The sequence below is a fragment of the Anas platyrhynchos genome, chromosome 33, assembly GCF_047663525.1.
Source record: "Anas platyrhynchos isolate ZD024472 breed Pekin duck chromosome 33, IASCAAS_PekinDuck_T2T, whole genome shotgun sequence".
Lineage (NCBI taxonomy): Eukaryota > Metazoa > Chordata > Aves > Anseriformes > Anatidae > Anas > Anas platyrhynchos.
The window spans coordinates 5950741-5968569 of NC_092618.1; the positions used below are offsets into that span (position 1 = coordinate 5950741).

At 58.7% G+C, this 17829-nt stretch overlaps 2 protein-coding genes across 3 annotated transcripts; one reads left to right on the forward strand and one right to left on the reverse strand.

Moving 5' to 3' along the window:
* Positions 1–17: 17 nt before the first annotated feature.
* Positions 18–11816, forward strand: WDR62 (WD repeat domain 62). Its single transcript, XM_072029980.1, is given in 29 exon segments — positions 18–110; positions 1205–1226; positions 1229–1295; positions 1409–1471; positions 2447–2504; positions 2962–3132; positions 3270–3404; positions 3860–4042; positions 4127–4287; positions 4494–4668; positions 4742–4879; positions 5235–5410; positions 5561–5652; positions 5747–5872; positions 6143–6210; positions 6408–6529; positions 6641–6716; positions 6861–6972; positions 7173–7236; positions 7501–7620; positions 7735–7853; positions 8068–8120; positions 8234–8676; positions 9116–9213; positions 9391–9537; positions 9620–9746; positions 9829–9897; positions 10265–10483; positions 10741–11816. Coding segments are annotated over 29 exon segments (3501 nt in total). The 3' UTR covers positions 10745–11816.
* A 566-nt stretch (positions 11817–12382) lies between these two features.
* Positions 12383–14410, reverse strand: POLR2I (RNA polymerase II subunit I). Of its 2 annotated transcripts, XM_072030127.1 has the most exons (6): positions 14262–14405; positions 14001–14055; positions 13828–13901; positions 13126–13200; positions 12651–12702; positions 12383–12553 (listed from the first exon to the last, which is right to left on the reverse strand). In XM_072030127.1, exons 1-6 carry the CDS (start codon positions 14318–14320, stop codon positions 12491–12493), a joined length of 378 nt encoding a protein of 125 aa, XP_071886228.1. In that variant the 5' UTR covers positions 14321–14405; the 3' UTR covers positions 12383–12490. The 2 variants fall into 2 exon arrangements, with proteins under 2 accessions (XP_071886228.1, XP_071886229.1); XM_072030128.1 differs by lacking the exon at positions 13126–13200 and having other exon boundaries at positions 14262–14410.
* Between the last annotated feature and the right edge of the window lie 3419 nt (positions 14411–17829).

Sequence of the window (17829 nt, forward strand, 5' to 3'; positions counted from 1 at the left end):
CGCAGTGAGACGTCGCCATGGCAACGAGGCCTAGCCTTCGAACCCGCGGCCTGCAGGGCGGGGAGGGGCGGGGCTACGCAAAAGCCGCGCGGCGATTGGCGGAGTGCGTCGTTGATTGACAGGAGCCCGAGGGGCGGTGCCCTGCCCGGCGGAGCCGCGCTGCTATTGGTCGCGGAGAGGGAGGAGGGCGGTGAGTGGCGGGCGCGCTGGCCAATGGGGTGGCGAGGCCGGCTTTGCGCGCGCTGTTCGGAACGGACACCGGGGGGGAGGGGCTCGGAGCCATGGCGGCGGCGGCTGCTGGGGGGGGGGGAGGGCGGCGAGGAGGGGGCCCCAAACCTCGGCCTGAGGCGGGGGTGCGGCACGAGGCGGTGAGGGGGGGCTGGGGGGGGTCAACAAGGGGGGGAGGGGCTGGGGGGGGCAAGAACTTGGGGGGGCAAGAACTTGGGGGGGGTCCCCAGGTTTTGGGGGAGGGGTTGGGGGGGTAGGATTTGGGGGGGGGTCTTCAGGGAGTGGGGGAGGGGTTGGGGGAGGCTGGGGGAGGGGGTAGGAATTGGGGGGGGGCTCTGGGGAGTGGGGGTGGGGTTGGGGGGGCAGGAATTTGGGGGGGGGTCTCCAGGGAGTGGGGGAAGGGTTGGGGGGGGCGCAGAGATTGCGGAGGGGGCAAGAATTGGGGGGGGGGCTGGGGGCAGGAATTGGGGGGGGGGCAGAAATTGGGGGGGTTGGGGAGGGGCAGGAATTTGGGGGGGGGTCTCCAGGGACGGGGGAGGGGTTGGGGGGGGGCAGGAATTGAGGGGGACTGGGGGAGGGAGTAGGAATTGGGGGGGGGCTCTGGGGAGTGGGGGAGGGCTTGGGGGGGGTAGGAATTGGGAGAGGGCTTGGGGAGGGGAGTAGAAATTAGGGAGGGGGGCAATATTTGGGGGGGGGGGCAGAGGTTGGGGAGGGGGCAGGAACCGGGGGGGGTCTCCATGGGAGGGGGGCAGCATTTAGGAAGGGGGGGGGGGCAGGATCTGGGGGATCCCCATGGGGGGGGTCACAGAGCATCCAGCTGGGGTGCCCCCCCCGAGATCGGGGGTGCCACGAGGTGCTGGAGACCCCCCCCCCAAATCTTGCCCCCTCCCCAACCTCTGCGCCCCCCCCCCCAACCCCTCCCCCGTCCCTGGAGACCCCCCCCCCCCCCAACCCCCCAATTTCTGCCCCCCCCCAGGTGAAGCTGCAGAAGGTGCTGGGGTCACGGCGCAGAGCGGCAGCGGGCTGGCCTGCGCCCCCCCCTCGGGACAAGTCGCCTACCCGGCCGGGTGAGCTCATTAGGGAAATTAGCTGAACCCTAAAATCCCCCAAAAAAGGCTCTTGGGGTTGGGGGGGGGGTCCAGTGTGCCCCCCCCTGAGCCCCCCCCCCCTTTTATTGCAGGTGCGTGGTCGTCCTGCTGGATCCCCGCACCAACGCCCAGCGGCTCCTCCTCAACGCCTCCCGGTACCCCCTGGGGGGTTTTGGGGTCAAAATGTGCACCCCAAAATTCCCCGGTCCCGTAACGGCCCCCCAGAGATACCCCAAAGTGCCCCTTTCCCTTAATGTCCCCAAAATTTCCCCTTTCCCTTAATATCACCCAAAGCTTTCCCCTGATGCCCCCCCCAAAACTCTCTTTTCCCTCAACATCACCCCAAAGTTCCCCTTTCCCTTAATATCACAGAATCACAGAATCACAGAATTTCTAGGTTGGAAGAGACCCTCGAGATCATCGAGTCCAACCTCTAACCTAACACTAACAGTCCCCACTAAACCATATCACCCCAAAAATTTCCCCTAATGTCCCCCTGAAGCCCCCCTTTCCCCTAATGTCCCCCCAAAGCTCCCTTTTCCCTCAACATCACCCCAAAATTCCCCTTTCCCTTAACATCACCCCAAAACTTTCCCCTAATGTCCCCCAAAGCTCCCTTTTCCCTCAACATCACCCCAAAATTCCCCTTTCCCTTAACATCACCCCAAAACTTTTCCCTAACGTCCCCCCAAAGCTCCCCTTTCTCTTAATGTCCCCAAATGTTCCCCTTTCCCTTAATATCACCCCAAAATTTTCCCCTAATGTCCCCCTAAAGCTCCCCTCTCCCCTAATGTCCCCCCAAGGCTCCCTTTTCCCTCAATGTTCCCCCAAACCTCCCCTTTCCCTTAACATCACCCCAAAACTTTTCCCTAACGTCCCCCCAAAGCTCCCCTTTCTCTTAATATCCCCAAAAAGCTCCCCTTTCCCTTAACATCACCCCAAAACTTTCCCCTAATGTCCCCCCAAAGCTCCATTTTCCCTCAACATCACCCCAAAGTTTCCCCTTTCCCTTAACATCACCCCAAAACTTTCCCCTAACATCCCCCCAAAGCCCCCTTTCCCCTAATGTCCCCCCAAACCTCTCCCTCGCCCCCCTCCCCCCAAATTACCCAAATCCCACTGTTTTCCAGGAAAACCGTCAGCGCGTTGGCGTTCTCCCCCGACGGGAAGCTCGTTGTCACCGGCGAGGTGGGGGTCCCGCTGGGGGTCCCGCGTCACCCCACGCCCCCTTTTCCTCCCCCAGACCCACAAATCCTTGGTGGGGGGGAGCAGCCGGGTTTCTGCCTCCCACGTCTCCTTTTTTTTTTTACCTTTTCCACCCCATTTCCATTTCCCCTTTGCAACTTTTGCAATTTCCAACCCGGGGTCCCTTTTGGGGCCCTTTTGGGGCCGCGTTGGGTCCCTTTTGGGCCCCTTTTGGGGCTGCTTTGGGTCCCATTTGGGGCTGTGTTGGGTCCCGTTTGGGGCCGCTTTTGGGTCCCTTCTGGGGCCGTGTTGGGTCCCTTTTGGGTCCCGTTTGGGGCCACATTGGGGCCGCGTTGGGTCCCTTTTGGGGCCTCTTTGGGGCCCTTTTGGGTCCATTTTGGGGCCGCTTTGGGGAGCTGGGGAGAGGATTTGAGCTTTTTTTTGGGGGGTTTTCCCGCAGAACGGGCACTGCCCCGCCGTCCGCGTTTGGGACGTGGAGGAGCGGGCGCAGATTTCGGAGCTGCACGGCCACAAGCACGGTGTCACCTGCGTCACCTTCTCGCCCTGCGCCGAGTACCTGGTGTCGGTGGGCCACCGCCACGACAGGGTGGTCAACGTCTGGGACTGGAAGGTACCCTCGGAATTCCCCTAAATTCCCCCAAAATGAGGGGCGAGGCGGTTTTTTCCCCCGGCTGCTCGCTCTTTTGGTTTTTTGTTTTTTTTTTTTTTTGGGGTCCCGCTGACGGCTCCGTGGTTTTCCCCGAGCAGAAGGGGACCCTGGTGGCGTCCAACAAGGTGTCCTGCAGGGTGACAGCGGTGGCTTTCTCCGAGGAGGGGTTTTTTGTCACCGCGGGGCAGCGCCACGTCAAGTTCTGGTTCCTGGACTCCGCCAGGGAGCTGAAGGTGAGGGGGGGGGCTTTGCTGATGCCCCCCCCCCGGGCTGAAAGGGGTCCGGGGGGGTGGGTTCAATAACCCCTTCCTTATTGGGGAGCGTGGGGACGGGGCGCGATTTCGGCTTTCTGAACCAAAAACGGGCGGATTTTGGTTCGATTGGAGCCAAGGAGCCGTGGGGGGGGCGCTCCAGCGAGCTCCCCCCTACTCCAACTCCTCGTTTTGAGCACCAGGACCCCCCAGGAGCGGATTTTGGGGCCGCTTTGGGGGGAAAAATCCACCTGTGGGGATTTTGCCCCCCTGCTGCCACCGCTTTGCCCCCCTCTCTCCGAAAATATGAGGGGTCTGCAGCCCCCAGGAGGGTGGGAGGACTTGGGGGGGGGTGCTGGGAGCCACGTCTGGGTTAATTAACGAAGGAGGCTCGCTCGTTAGGCCTCCTTCGTTAGGCTTTGCTGCTCTGCCCGCAGGTCAAGGAGACGGTGCCGCTGCTGGGGCGCTCAGGGCTGCTGGGGGGGCTCCACGACAACGTTTTCTGCGGCGTGGCCTGCGGCGGGGGGGGGACGCTGGGCAGCACCTTCTGCGTCACCCGCTCGGGGCTGCTGTGCCTCTTCAACCGCAGGAGGGTGCTGGAGAAGTGGATCGGCCTCAAGGTGAGGGCTGGGGTTAAAAAATTGCAAAGAACGACCCCAAAAAATGGTGCTGCGACTTCCTGATGAGGCCCCCCCCCCCCCCAGGTGTCCCTCGCCACCTGCGTCTGCGTGGGCGAGGAGCTGGTGTTCTGCGGCTGCGACAACGGCACCGTGAGGATCTTCCAGGCTCAGGATCTGCGCTACCTCGGCGACCTCCCCAAACCTCACCCCCTGGGCGTGGATGTCACCCGAGCCCCCCAGCCCAGGTAGGGCAAAGCTGGGAGACCCCCCCGAGACCCCAAAAGACCCTGTTTAGAGCTGGAAATCCTCAGGGTATTGGGCTGGAAACGAATCCACCTCCATCCGAGCGCTTAAAGGGCTGGGGTGGCTGCGGGGGCGGCCCCAAAACCCCTCCTGAGCTGTGCCCTCGGGGTGCCACGGGACCCCCGTGACCCCCCAAACCCTCCCGCAGGGGTCCCGACGCGCTCTATCCCGACACCGTGGCCCTTGCCTACGACGCCGCCCGGCGCTGGCTCTCCTGCGTCTACAGGGACCACAGCCTCTACGTCTGGGACGTGGGGGACCTGCGGGCGGTGGGGAAGGTTTGCTCCGAGCTTTTCCACAGCTCCTTCGTCTGGAGCGTCGAGGTGAGACCCCCGAGGGGCTCCTGGTGGCTCCTGGTGGCTCCTCTTTCCCCCCTGACGCGTGGCCGTGGCGCAGGCGTACCCTGAATTTAAGGAGCAGCCGTCCTGCCTGCCCCCCGGCTCCTTCCTCACCTGCTCCTCGGACAACACCATCCGCGTCTGGAGCCTGGGAAGCGACCCCGAGCACCCCCGCCAGGGCAACGCCTACAGCACGGTGAGAGGGGGGGTGCCCTCGCCCCCTTCCCAGCCCCAAAAACCCACGGCTGAGGCTGCTGGAGCTGCCCCTCGCGTTTCCCCTTCGGTTTTGCCCCCGCTCCCGGTAGAGGACGAGGTCCTTGGAGAGGCTGGCGGGGTCGGGTTCCTGCCCTCAGGAGAGAGGTTTTAATTTTTGGTAGCTTTTTTGGTGCCAAGGACACGTTGTGCTCCTCAGATCCCCGAGCACGAAGCACCGAAAACCAGAGTGGGGATGTCAGCAGCAATTTAGGAGCCGCGGGGTGGGCTCCCAAATTGCTCTGCGCCCCCTGCCCCGGCCACCCCGGCCTCACCCCCTCCCCTTTTTCCTCCCCCAGACCCTGCTGAACATCATCTACGTGGACAACGCCGCGCAGCACCTCCAGGACTCCTCCAGCCTGGTGGAGAGAGGCGAGAGCGGGGGCCACCCCGACGCCAAATCTGGCGTGCGGGTGCTGCAGGTCAGCCCCGATGGGGAGCATCTGGCGTCGGGGGACCGAGCGGGGAACCTCAGGCAAGCGTTTTTGGTGTAGAATTTCACCTCCTTTCCATTTTTTTTTTTATCCCCTCTGAGTCTCTCGGCCATGTGCTCGAGTGGCAGGAGGCGTTCTGGTGTCGTTCCCCTGGATTTTGGGGCCGAGCTGACGGTGCGCTTCCCCCGCAGGATCCACGAGCTGCGGTTCATGCGGGAGGTGGCCAAAGTGGAAGCTCACGATTCGGAAGTTCTCTGCCTGGAGTACTCCAAACCGGAGACGGGTGAGGCTTTGCCCTGCCCGCGTGGCTCCTCTCCTGCTCGAGGGCCCTGGGGCTCTGCTTTCCAGCACCCAGCTCCGTGCCCTGTCCCCCGCAGGAGCAGCGCTGCTGGCTTCGGCGAGCAGGGACAGGCTGATCCACGTCCTGAACGTGGACAGAGGCTACAAGCTGGAGCAAACCCTGGACGATCACTCCTCTGCCATAACGGCGGTCAAATTTGCAGGTAGCTGCTCCTCCGTGCCCGTCGTGCTCCCATTTTCTGTGTTTTCCACCTCCCTCGCAGTCAGAGCTCCAATCCCTGCACTTTTTGTGCCCATTTTCCACTGTCGATGGCAGAGGGGAGCCCTAGCTGGGGTTCCCAGCCTGGAATAGCATCGGGTTCCTACGAAAGTTGTTTTTTATCTGTTTTTCCCCAAAATGGGGATGCCGTGGAGGGCTCTGCACATCCCCTGCTGCCAACCCCACCTCTCAGCCCTGTGTTCTCCTGCTGCAGGCAGCGGGGAGGTGCAGCTGATCAGCTGCGGGGCTGATAAAAGCATTTATTTCCGCACCGCTCACCAGGTAGGATGTGGGGATCCTCGGGGGGGGACCCCTCCTCGCCCCCCAAACCTGCACCGAAGCATCCCCCCTGCTCGAGCCCTTCCTCCGCTGCCCTGCGTGGAACGGGAGCTGCCGAAACGCAGCGGTTTTGGCTGTGAGCAGGGGGGCTCGGAGGAGGCAGCGCCCCCCACTCCTCTTTTCTTCCCGTCTCCCCGCAGCACCCCGAGGGTTTCAGCTTTGTCAGGACGCACCACGTCGCCGAGAAAACCACCCTGTACGACATGGCCATCGACATCACGCAGAAATACGTCGCCGTCGCCTGCCAGGACAGAAACGTCAGGTCGGGACCCCCTGAAACTGGCACCCCCAGCCCCTTCCCCTCGCCCACCCTCCTCGGGGGTCTCCCTTTTTTCCTGTTACCCTACCCCCGCATGTCCTGCCCCCCTCGCAGGGTGTATGGCACGGCCAGCGGGAAGCAGAGGTGCTGCTACAAGGGCTCGCAGGCTGACGAGGGCTCCCTGCTGAAGGCAAGACCCAGGACGCCCCCCCCTGGGGTGCTCCCACCCGTTGTAGACAAAAATTCCCTTGCTGCACCCCAGGAGAGCTGCGGGGAGCTCCAAGGGCTCGGGGCACGCCGAGGGGCTCTGCGACCCCCTTGGTGTTTTCCCCAGGTGCAGCTGGATCCCTCGGGCACCTTCCTGGCCACGAGCTGCTCTGATAAGAGCATCTCCATCATCGATTTCCGCTCAGGAGAGTGTGTGGCCAAAATGTTTGGGCACTCAGGTTGGTTTGTGTGTCTGAAAATTGGGGAGTTTGTGTTTGATTCGAAGAATTTGGGGAAAATCTTTGGGGTGGCAAAACACAGAGCATGTTGCGAAGGGGCATGTTGGGAAATAACAGGGTTTGGGGGGCTAATTAAGGAGGCTTAATGAGCGGAGTGGGGTTAATTTGGCCTCGCAGCAGCTTTTGGTTCTCTGTCCCAGACATCGTCACGGGGATGCGATTCACCTACGACTGCAAGCATCTCATCACCGTCTCCGGAGACAGGTACCCGAGCGTCCAAAAAGCCCCCGTCCTCCTGCAGCCGTGCTCGGGGGGCTACGGGGGGGGGATTTCTGTGGTTTATTGCACCCGTGCCTCGCAAGAACCAGCTTTGGAGAGCTGTGGGTGAGGTGCGTGAATTAATTCCCCCGTGCTGGGGGAGTTAATTGAACTCAGGGTGTTAAAGTAAAGCCTCTGTGCCCAAAATCTGGGGGAAAGCTGCCCCCCAACGCCACTTTTCTGCCCCCCAACGCCACTTTTTTGCCCCAGCTGCGTGTTCATTTGGCGCCTGGCCCCCGAGCTCACCAGCAGCATGAGGCAGCACCTGCTGGAGCTCAACCAGCTGCAGCCCTGGGGGGGGAAGGAGCCGGCGTTCCCCGTGCCCATCAGGTAAAAAACAGGGGAAAAACGTGCGTGTTCCACCCCTGGGGGGTCCCTCCAGCCCCTCACCCCCACCTCCCACCCCCTGACACCCTCGGGACTGGCCCCACGGCCCCTCTGCAGCGAGCAGGACACCACGGACGGGGCTGTCCCCAGCGGGGGACCCTGCGACGAGGAGCCCGGCGGGGAGCAGGACGAGGCCACGACCACGCAGACCCCATCCAAGGAGGAGCTGGAGCCGCGTGAGTCCAAAGATTTTTCTCTGTCCCCCCCCCCGCGTGGCTGGCCCCTCTTTTTCTCACTGCCCCTGCCTGGGGAGGGCAAAGGGACCTGGCTGGGGGGGTGGAAAGGCAGAGCAGATTCTTCCAGAGCCTTCCTGGGAGCTGTTTTCCCCCTTTCCCACCCCAATTTCTGCTGCAAACGAACCCCAAACGAACCCATCTCTCCCCCCCCCAGCCCCCGTCTGCATCCTGACCAACGGCAAGCTGCCCATGTGGGCCAAGAGGCTGGTAAGTCGGGGGGGGGCACCCACGGGAGGATTGAATCTGATTTAATTCAAATCGAATCGGGGGCATGAAGCCCCCCCCTTTTTCCCCAAATTCCACCCCTCGTGTTTTTTAAGGGGCGAGACATCCTCGCGCCCAGCACGGAGGCAAACTGTGTGCCCCCCCCCTCCTTCTCACAGCTGGGGGAGGCGGACGGCTCCGACGGCGCAGCCCCCGGCCCCCGGGGGGGCTACCGGCCGCGGGGGAGGTGGGCAGCGTGCGCCGAGCACGGCCCCATCAAGACCCTGCCCGAGGCAGAGCCGAGCAGCAACGACCTCGAAGGCGCCGCCGAGCTGGAGCCCAGGAACCTGGAGCAGCTGCTGCTGGAGGTCGGGGGGGGTCCCGAGCCCCCCGCAGGGCTCAGCCCCCTGCCTGGTCCCCCCCCCTGGCAGGCGGACGCCTCCCCCAGCAGCCTGGTGGGGAGCTCCGAGGGCTCGGAGCTGTTCCTGGAGGATGAAACCCGGCGGGAGCTGGATTTGGATGAGCCCCGCTCCCAGCACAGCACGCCGGAGGCCAGCAGGTTTGGGGGAAAAACAGGGGAAGGGGCTTCCCTCCGTGCTGGGGGGGGGGGTTTCTTCCTCTGGGCACCCCAAAACCACCCCAAAACGTCACCAGCAGGTGCTGATTTCGTTTAACGTTTCCCTTTTGGGCTGCCTCGGGACCCAAAACTGCTGGCTGCTTTTTTGGGGGGGTCGGTTTTGGGCTGCTTTTTTTTTTCGGGTCGGTTTTGGGCTGCTTTTTTTTTAGGGTCGGTTTTGGGGCCACCCCATTAAAGCACCAAATTTCTGCTGGGCTGGACTCGGCCTCGTGTCACCGACCCCAGCCCCATCTCACCAGGATCGGGGTTCCCACGATCCTGGGGGCACCCCCCTGGTCCCTCAGCCCCTCTGCCTGCTCCTGGACGCGGATTTTTGGGTTTTTGGTGTTTTTTTGCGACCCGCTCGCCTTCCCCCCCCCAGGTCTGGCCTGATGGTGATGCCGCTGCAGCCCCAGGAGGAAGCCTCAGCCCCCCCAGTGCCCGGACCACCGATGCCGGGGCTGTGCCACAAGCCAGGAGGTAAGCAAGAAGCACGACCCTAAAAAATGCCCTAAAAATGCTCGGCAGCGGCTTTAGGAACTCGGGGATCCCCCATAGGGCTGTCGGGGTGCACCCCAGCACCACGCTGGGGCTTTTGGGGGGCTCCTATTAACGTCCCTCGTCCCTCCGGGGGGGGCTTTTTCCCCCCCTCCTCAGTGACAGACGACGATTCGGGGTGCTCCGAGGATTCGGGGGGCTCCGAGGACGGGGACGCGGAGCTGGGGCAGGCTCCGAGCAGCTCCCCCGAGCAGGAGAAATTCCTCCAGCAGCACTTCGAGACCCTGGCAGACGCCCCCTGCACCGGTAACGGGGTGGGGGGCACTGGGGGGGGGTCTGCATGGGTTCCCTGGATCCTGCTCGATGCTGACCCGGCCTCGCTCTGCAGAGAGGTTCGAGGGCTCCTTGAAGGATTTGAAGCCCCCCGAGCCGGGGGAGGAGGAAAAATCCCTGCTCTTAAACCTGCGCCTGAGCATTTCCACCCGATTCCTCTCGCGCTGCCGCCGAGGGGGCAGGTGGGTGCTGCCCCCCAGGAGCGTTGCCCCCCCCTCCCCTTTTCCCCATCCTGACCCCTTTTTTGTGTCCCCCCCCCTGCAGGTACCCGAGGGTGCAGCCCCCCAGCGCAGCCCCGAGCTGGAAGCGGCTGCGGAGCTGCAGGAAGCGGAGGTAAGACGGTGGCTGGAAGGGGGTTGGGGGGGAAAACGGGGAAGAAAAGGGGAAAAAAGGGGGAAAAACGGGGGAAAGGGGGAAAAGGGGAAAAAAAGGAAAAAATTAGGGAAAAATGGGGAAAAAAGGGAAAAACGGGGAAAAAACGGGGGGAAAAAGGGAAAAAAACGGGAAAAAATGGAAAAAATGGGGAAAAAGGGAAAATGGGGAAAAAAAAGGAAAAAAAAATTGAAAAGAAGTTCCCCTGGGGGTGTTTTCCAGCTGCTGCCCCCCCCCCCCCCCCGGTGCTTTTTTTGGGGCAGGATGGGGCTGCCAAACCCCGCAGCCTCGTTCCATGGGGCAGCACCCCATAACCCCCCCTTTCCAGACCCCTCCAGCTGAGAATGTTCCAGAACCGGTCCCAAACGCCGCGGATGAGCAGCAGGGACAGATTTGGGGTCTCTCCTGCAGCCAGGTGCCGGGAAGGGGGGGTCCTTGTCCCCCCCCCTCTGCCCCTACAGGAGCCCCGCTGCCCCTGGATGCCTTCAGCGCCGCCCTGCAGCTGCTGCGCGCCCACTTCCAGGAGCTGCTGGCGCTCTACGACCAGGTGGGTGCCACCAAAACCTCCCAAAATCTCCCCAAATCCCACGCCAGCCTCGATCCTATAGGGGAGCAACATTTGGGAGGGGTCGTGGGGGGCACAGGGGCTCGTTTCCCCCCCTCCGTGGAGACCCCACCGCTCGCGTTCCCCGCTCCTTTTGCTATTTCTGCAGCTCCAGCCCCCAAAAACGACCTTTTTTGGGGTCGGGGGAGCCGTGTGACCCCCGTCAGGGGGGGTAACGAGGGGGGGGCCGTGTCCCACAGGTGATGCAGGGCCCGGAGGAGGACGCGGGGGGGGCGCGAGCCTCCCTGAGCAGCGCCTGCGGCTGGGCGGCGGCCGAGCTGCGCTCCCGAGGCATCGCCTGCGGCCCCCGCACCGACGCTGCCACCCAGACCCCCCCCCGCGACCCCCAAATCCCCCCCCACGACCCCCAGACCCTCGCCCTCCTCCGCGCCTACTCCGAGTCCCTCCTGGAGATGGTTCGGGAGCGGCTGCAGGGCGGCAGCCCCGGGGGGGGGGGCACAGCCTGACCCCCCCCCCCGTGGTTTCCCTTTGTTTTTTTTAGGCACTTTGTTCTCTTTTAAGCTCCTTTGGGGCATTGGGATGAAGTTTTGGGGGGTTTTAGCTCCAAAGTTTGGGGTTTTGGGGTTTTAGCTCCAAAGTTTGGGGTATTTAGCTCCAAAGTTTGGGGTTTTAGCTCCAAAGTTTGGGGTTTTGGGTTTTTTAGCTCCAAAGTTTGGGGTTTTGGGGATTTAGCTCCAAAGTTTGGGGTTTGGGGTTTTTAGCTCCAAAGTTTGGGGTTTTGGGGTTTAAGCTCCAAAGTTTGGGGTTTTGGGCTTTAAGCTCCAAAGTTTGGGGTTTTGGGGTTTAAGCTCCAAAGTTTGGGGTTTTGGGGTTTTAGCTCCAAAGTTTGGGGTTTTAGCTCCAAAGTTTGGGGTTTTGGGTTTTTTAGCTCCAAAGTTTGGGGTTTTGGGGATTTAGCTCCAAAGTTTGGGGTTTGGGGTTTTTAGCTCCAAAGTTTGGGGTTTTGGGGTATAAGGTCCAAAGTTTGGGGTTTTAGCTCCAAAGTTTGGGGTTTGGGGGTTTAAGCTCCAAAGTTTGGGGTTTTGGGGTTTTAGCTCCAAAGTTTGGGGTTTTGGGGATTTAGCTCCAACGTTTGGGGTTTTGGGGATTTAGCTCCAACGTTTGGGGTTTTGGGGATTTAGCTCCAAAGTTTGGGGTTTTGGGGATTTAGCTCCAAAGTTTGGGGTTTTGGGGTTTTAGCCACCTGGCAGCAAGAACGGGGGGGGCGTGAGTTGGTTTTTAGGGTTCTTCACCAATAAACGTTTTTGTTCCAAAACCAGAGGGTTTGACCCTAAATGGCATCGTTTGGGGTACGTGGGGGGCAATCTGGGGTACCTGGGGGGCGATTTGGGGTTTTGGGGGAGCAATTTGGGGCTCTTTAGGGCTCCTCTGGTACCTGGAGCCCCAAAAGGCAGCCTGGAGGCACCACAGGGGGCACCCAGCGGGTGATTTGGGCCCCCCCGGGGCTATTTGGGGCAGCACGGCTGGAATTTGGGACTCGTAACGGGGAATTTGGAGCCCGGGGGGTGACAGAGCCTGGGGAGGGGGCACGGGGACAATCTGGGACCCCAGGGGTGCCATTTGGGGCGCAGGGGGGACGAGGTGGGCGCCCTGGGGCTGCGATTTGGGGTGATTTGGGACAAGTGGGGGCAACGGGGCTGCATTTTGGGGCTAAGTGCATGGATTTGGGGGGATTTGGGGCCCCCGATTTAGGTGGGAGCTGCGAGGTTCCCGCAGGGATGCAGCCTCACCACCCCCACCCCCACCCCAAAACCTCCCCCACCCCCCTGGGTGCCCCCCAGGAGCCGCCCCACAACCCCCACAGCCCCACAACCGCCCCGGTGCCCAAAATAACCATTTTTTATACCAAAAAAAAAACACATTTTGAAGGGGTACAGAGGAAAAAGGGGACCCGCAGGACGAAGGGGGGGCCGGCGAAGGGGGGGGGCGTCACTCGGTCCAGCGGTGGCCGCAGTGCGGGGCCGTGCAGACGTAGTACAGCCTCATGGCGTCCTGCGGGGGGGGGCACGGGGGGTGTTATGAGTGGGGGGACACAGCTGAGGGGACGGGGACAGCCCCCGGGGGGGTGGGGGGGGGGCTGTGGCCTCACCTCGGCTCTGGCGCTGTGCGACTGGAAGAAAACGGCCTCCTTGTGCCCGCACCTGGGGGGGGAGAGGGGACGGGGTGGCGGGGGGGGGGTGGACAAGGGGGGAGCCTGGAGCTCCCCCCCCCCAGGAGGGAACGGGGCTATGGGGTGGGTGGGGACACGGGGGGACACGGCAGAGCCCTGGGGGCCACCCCCACGTCCCTCACACTGAGGTTGGAGCTGGTGGCTGGGGGGGTCCCGTGTCCCTGGGGGGGGTCCTGGGGGGATCCCCGTGTCTTTGGGGGGGGGCCCTGTGTACCCGGGGGGGTCCCATGGGGGTCCCTATGTATTGGGAGGGGTCCCTATGTCTCTAGGGGGGAGTCCCCATGTCCATGGGGGGGTCCTATGGGGGTCCCTGTGCCTCAGAGGGGTCCTGGGGGGGTCCCCATGTCCCTGGGGGGGTTCCTGTGTCCCCGGGGGGGTCCCTGTGCCCCCTCACTTCTGGCAGGGGTGGTCCTCGGTGCGGGGCAGCGTGGGGTCCTGGGAGACGTCGGCGATGATCTGCGTGAGCTCGCTGCGGGGGGGGGGGGGGGAGCCAGGTTGTTAATTACCCCTCTTAATTACCCCCAGGATATCAGCAACCCCCCCACCTCATTAACTGCCCCCCCTCATTATTTCTCATTACCCAGCGTTCATTAATTGCTCCCACTAATTACCTACAAATTGCCCCCCCCCTTTATTACTCCCCCCAATTAATTGCTCTCTTCCCTTACAGCCCCCCTTACTCCCCCTAATTACCCCCAACCCCTCCCTCATTAATTACCCTCTTCTTAATTACCCCTCCCCCCCCAGAAGCCATTTTTAATCACTTTTCCCACACCCCTCAGCCCTGCTGCCACCCCCCGAGGCTGGAAAACCGCGGGGGGGGGAGGTCCCAGGGGAATCCTGGGGGTCCCAGGCTCCTGGCACCATCCGGGGGGGGGGTCCTGGGGTCATCCCGGGGGGGGGGGCCCGGCGCTTTTTTTTTTTTTTTTTGTGGGGGGGGGGGGCAGCCCCGGGCTCGCAGTGTTTTCTTTTTTGGGGGGGGGGGGGGCTGTCTGGGCAGGGCGTTTTGGGTTTTTTCCTGGGGAGGGGGGTCCCAGGCTCCTGGTACTGTCCCGGGGGGGGTCCTGGTGCCCCGGGGGGGGGGGGGGGCACTCACTCCACTTCATGCGTGATCTTATTGACGTAGATGCAGCTGTTGTCGGCCTCCTGCTGGTAATCACAATTCCGGCACTGGGGGGGGGGGACAAAAAGGAGGAAATTTAGGGCTGGGGGGGGGGGCACGGCCCGGGGGGGGGGAGGGTTGGGGGGCGTTTGGGGGGGGGGACTCACGGCGTAGAGCAGGATGCGGTTCTCCTTGTCCTCCTTGGGGTACAGCATGTTGTTACTGGGGGGGGGGAACCAGAATTAACGGAGGGGGGGCACGGGAGTTAACGGGGGGGGCGGGGGTGGGGGGCCTAGGCCTAGGCCTCGCCTCAGGCCTTCACCGGGCCCGGCCCCAGGCGCGGGTGCGGGGCTCCGGAAGGCCCCGGTCGCGGTCCCGGTGCCCCCCCCCAGGTTTTGGTGCCCCCCCCGGTGCCCCCCCGCCCTCACCACTCCTGGCAGAAGCGGATCCCGACGAAGCCCGGTTCGTAGCCGCCCTCCCCCTCCATGGCGGCCCCGCGCCTGCGCGCTGCGGCTCCCGCTTACGGCGGCCGCGAGGGGCCAAAAAGCGGCGAGAAGCGAAAGGAGAAAGGGAGGGGGGGGGAGTTTTAACCCCTTCGTGCCCGTGCCCCCCCGGGGCTTTGCTCTGTTCCAGCTCCTGGGACAGCCCTGTTATAAATGGCTCAGGATTCAATTTAGGATTAAATGAAAAATAGGATTTATTAAAAGAATATAAAGGAATAGAGGTAAGCAAACAGCGCTGGGTGCACCGGGAGTCTCCACTCCACCAGGACGCACACCAGTTACATCAAGCAGCTGATTTTTATGCACCTAGACTAATACATATTCATTACTACTTCTAAAAAAGTAGATTATTATAATTAGCTTCCGGGGTCCAGTTCCTCCTACTGGAGCATGCGCATCAGTCTCCTCTGGGGGTCTCTAGGGGTCTTTCATGCTGAAGGCTCGTAGTCTTCCTCTCACCCTTTGTACTTACTCGGCACTATTCCAAGTTTATGGAACACTCTCTGTAAACTCTCCCAGGTCTTGTCTCCCAACCGTCCTTCAGCTTCTTTTCTCTTCCTCTTAATCTCTTGGCCCCCCTGGCCAGATACCAAGGATCTCATAACAGTCACCAGCAGTCACCAGTTATTATCAGTTGTTCTGAAACTCCCAAACAGGTTGACGACTCACGAGCAATTAAAACATTCTTTCCCAGCTATTTACAGTCATCTACATAACATCTATAGCAGTGTTAAATCAATCTCGAAGAAGACAGAAAAAAACTGTAACTGTTAGAACTAGAAGTCAGGAATAACAAAAGCAAACAGGTTCATAAATTTAAGGAGTGTTTTCTGAAGACTTGATAAATTGACTGGAATGAGGGGGAGACTGGGACACACTGCATCTGTGGTTCAAGAATTAAACTGCCAGTGCAGGGCCCAGAGGCAGACAGGATTCAAACAGAGGCAGACAGGATTCAAACAGAATTATTCTTTATGGACACGAATTTATGGACACGAATTGGAATTGTTAAAACATTCCTCACAGCCCCATGCAGAGCTCTGCAGCACCGCCTGCATTGCTTTGCTGAACCCGATGCATTGCTCTCCTGCAACCCGTGCGCTGCTCTGTAGCACCCCGTGCAGTGCTCTCCTGCAGCCCTCTCACTGCTTTGCTGCACGCCATGCAGTGCTCCATTACAGCTCCGTGCACTGCTCTGCTGCACCCCATGCAGTGCTGTTACACTGCTACAATGTTACACTGCTACAATGTAACACTGCTACAATGTTACACTGCTACAATGTTACACTGCTAAAATGTTACACTGTTACATTGTCACACTGTTACATTGTCACACTGTTACACTGTTACACTGTTACACTGTTACACTGTTACACTGTTACACTGTTACACTGTTACACCGTTACACTGTTACACTGTTACACTGTTACACTGTTACAATGTTACACTGTTACACTGTTACACTGTTACACCGTTACACCGTTACACTGTTACACTGTTACAATGTTACAATGTTACAATGTTACACTGCTACAATGTTACACTGCTACAATGTTACACTGCTACACTGTTACACTGTTACACTGTCACACTGTCACACTGTTACACTGTTACACTGTTACACTGTTTTACAATGTTACACTGTTACACTGTTTTACAATGTTACACTGTTACACCGTTACACTGTTACACTGTTACAGTTACAACGTTATACTGTTACAATGTTACACTGTTACACTGTTACACTGTTACACTGTTACACCGTTACACTGTTACACTGTTACACTGTTACACTGTTACAATATTACACTGTTACACTGTTACACTGTTACACTGTTTTACAATGTTACACTGTTACACTGTTACACTGTTACAATGTTACACTGTTACACTGTTACACTGTTACACTGTTACACTGTTACACTGTTACAATGTTACACTGTTACACCGTTACACTGTTACACCGTTACACTGTTACACTGTTACAACGTTACACCGTTACAATGTTACACCGTTACACTGTTACAATGTTACACTGTTACACTGTTACACTGTTACAACGTTACACTGTTACACTGTTACAACGTTACACTGTTACAATGTTACACCGTTACACTGTTACACTGTTACAATGTTATATTGTTACACTGTTACACTGTTACACTGTTACACTGTTACACCGTTACACTGTTACAACGTTACACTGTTACACTGTTACACTGCTTTACAATGTTACACTGTTACACTGTTACACCGTTACACTGTTACACTGTTACACTGTTACACTGTTACAACGTTACACTGTTACACTGTTACACCGTTACACCGTTACACTGTTACACTGTTACAACATTACACTGTTACACTGTTACACTGTTACACCGTTACACTGTTACAACGTTACACCGTTACACCGTTACACTGTTACAATGTTACACTGTTACACTGTTACACTGTTACAACGTTACACTGTTACACTGTTACAACGTTACACTGTTACACTGTTACAATGTTACATTGTTACACTGCTACACTGTTACACTGTTACACTGTTACAACGTTACACTGTTACACTGTTACACTGTTACAACGTTACAACGTTACACCGTTACAATGTTACACCGTTACACTGTTACAATGTTACACTGTTACACTGTTACAACGTTACACTGTTACACTGTTACACTGTTACATTGTCACACTGTCACACTGTTACACCGTTACACTGTTACACCGTTACAATGTTACACTGTTACACCGTTACACTGTTACACTGTTACACTGTTACACTGTTACAATGTTACACCGTTACAATGTTACACTGTTACACTGTTACACCGTTACACTGTTACACTGTTACAGTGTTACACTGTTACACTGTTTTACAATGTTACACTGTTACACTGTTGCACTGTTACACTGTTACACTGTTACAATGTTACACTGTTACAATGTTACACTGTTACAACGTTACACTGTTACAACGTTACACTGTTGCACTGTTACAATGTTACATTGTTACACTGTTACACTGTTACAATGTTACACCGTTACAATGTTACACCGTTACACTGTTACAACGTTACACTGTTACAACGTTACACTGTTACAATGTTACACTGTTACGTTACACTGTTACACTGTTACGTTACACTGTTACACTGTTACACTGTTACACCGTTACACTGTTACCCTGTTACAACGTTACACTGTTACACTGTTACAATGTTACACCGTTACACCGTTACACTGTTACAATGTTACACTGTTACAATATTACACTGTTACACTGTTACAATGTTACACCGTTACACTGTTACACCGTTACACTGTTACAACGTTACACCGTTACAATGTTACACTGTTACACTGTTACACTGCTTTACAATGTTACACTGTTACACCGTTACACTGTTACACTGTTACACTGTTACAACGTTACACTGTTACACTGTTACACTGTTACACTGTTACAATGTTACACTGTTACACC

Bases quoted from the DNA above. Each gene is read 5' to 3' on its own strand.
- POLR2I (XM_072030127.1), bottom strand. From the start codon at position 14,320: ATGGAGGGGGAGGGCGGCTACGAACCGGGCTTCGTCGGGATCCGCTTC. The intron at 13,902-14,000 runs GTGAGTCCCCCC...CCCCCCCCCCAG, and splicing joins ACCGCATCCTGCTCTACGCC to TGCCGGAATTGTGATTACCA. The intron at 12,554-12,650 runs GTGAGGCCACAG...CCCCCCCCGCAG, and splicing joins CGCACAGCGCCAGAGCCGAG to GACGCCATGAGGCTGTACTA.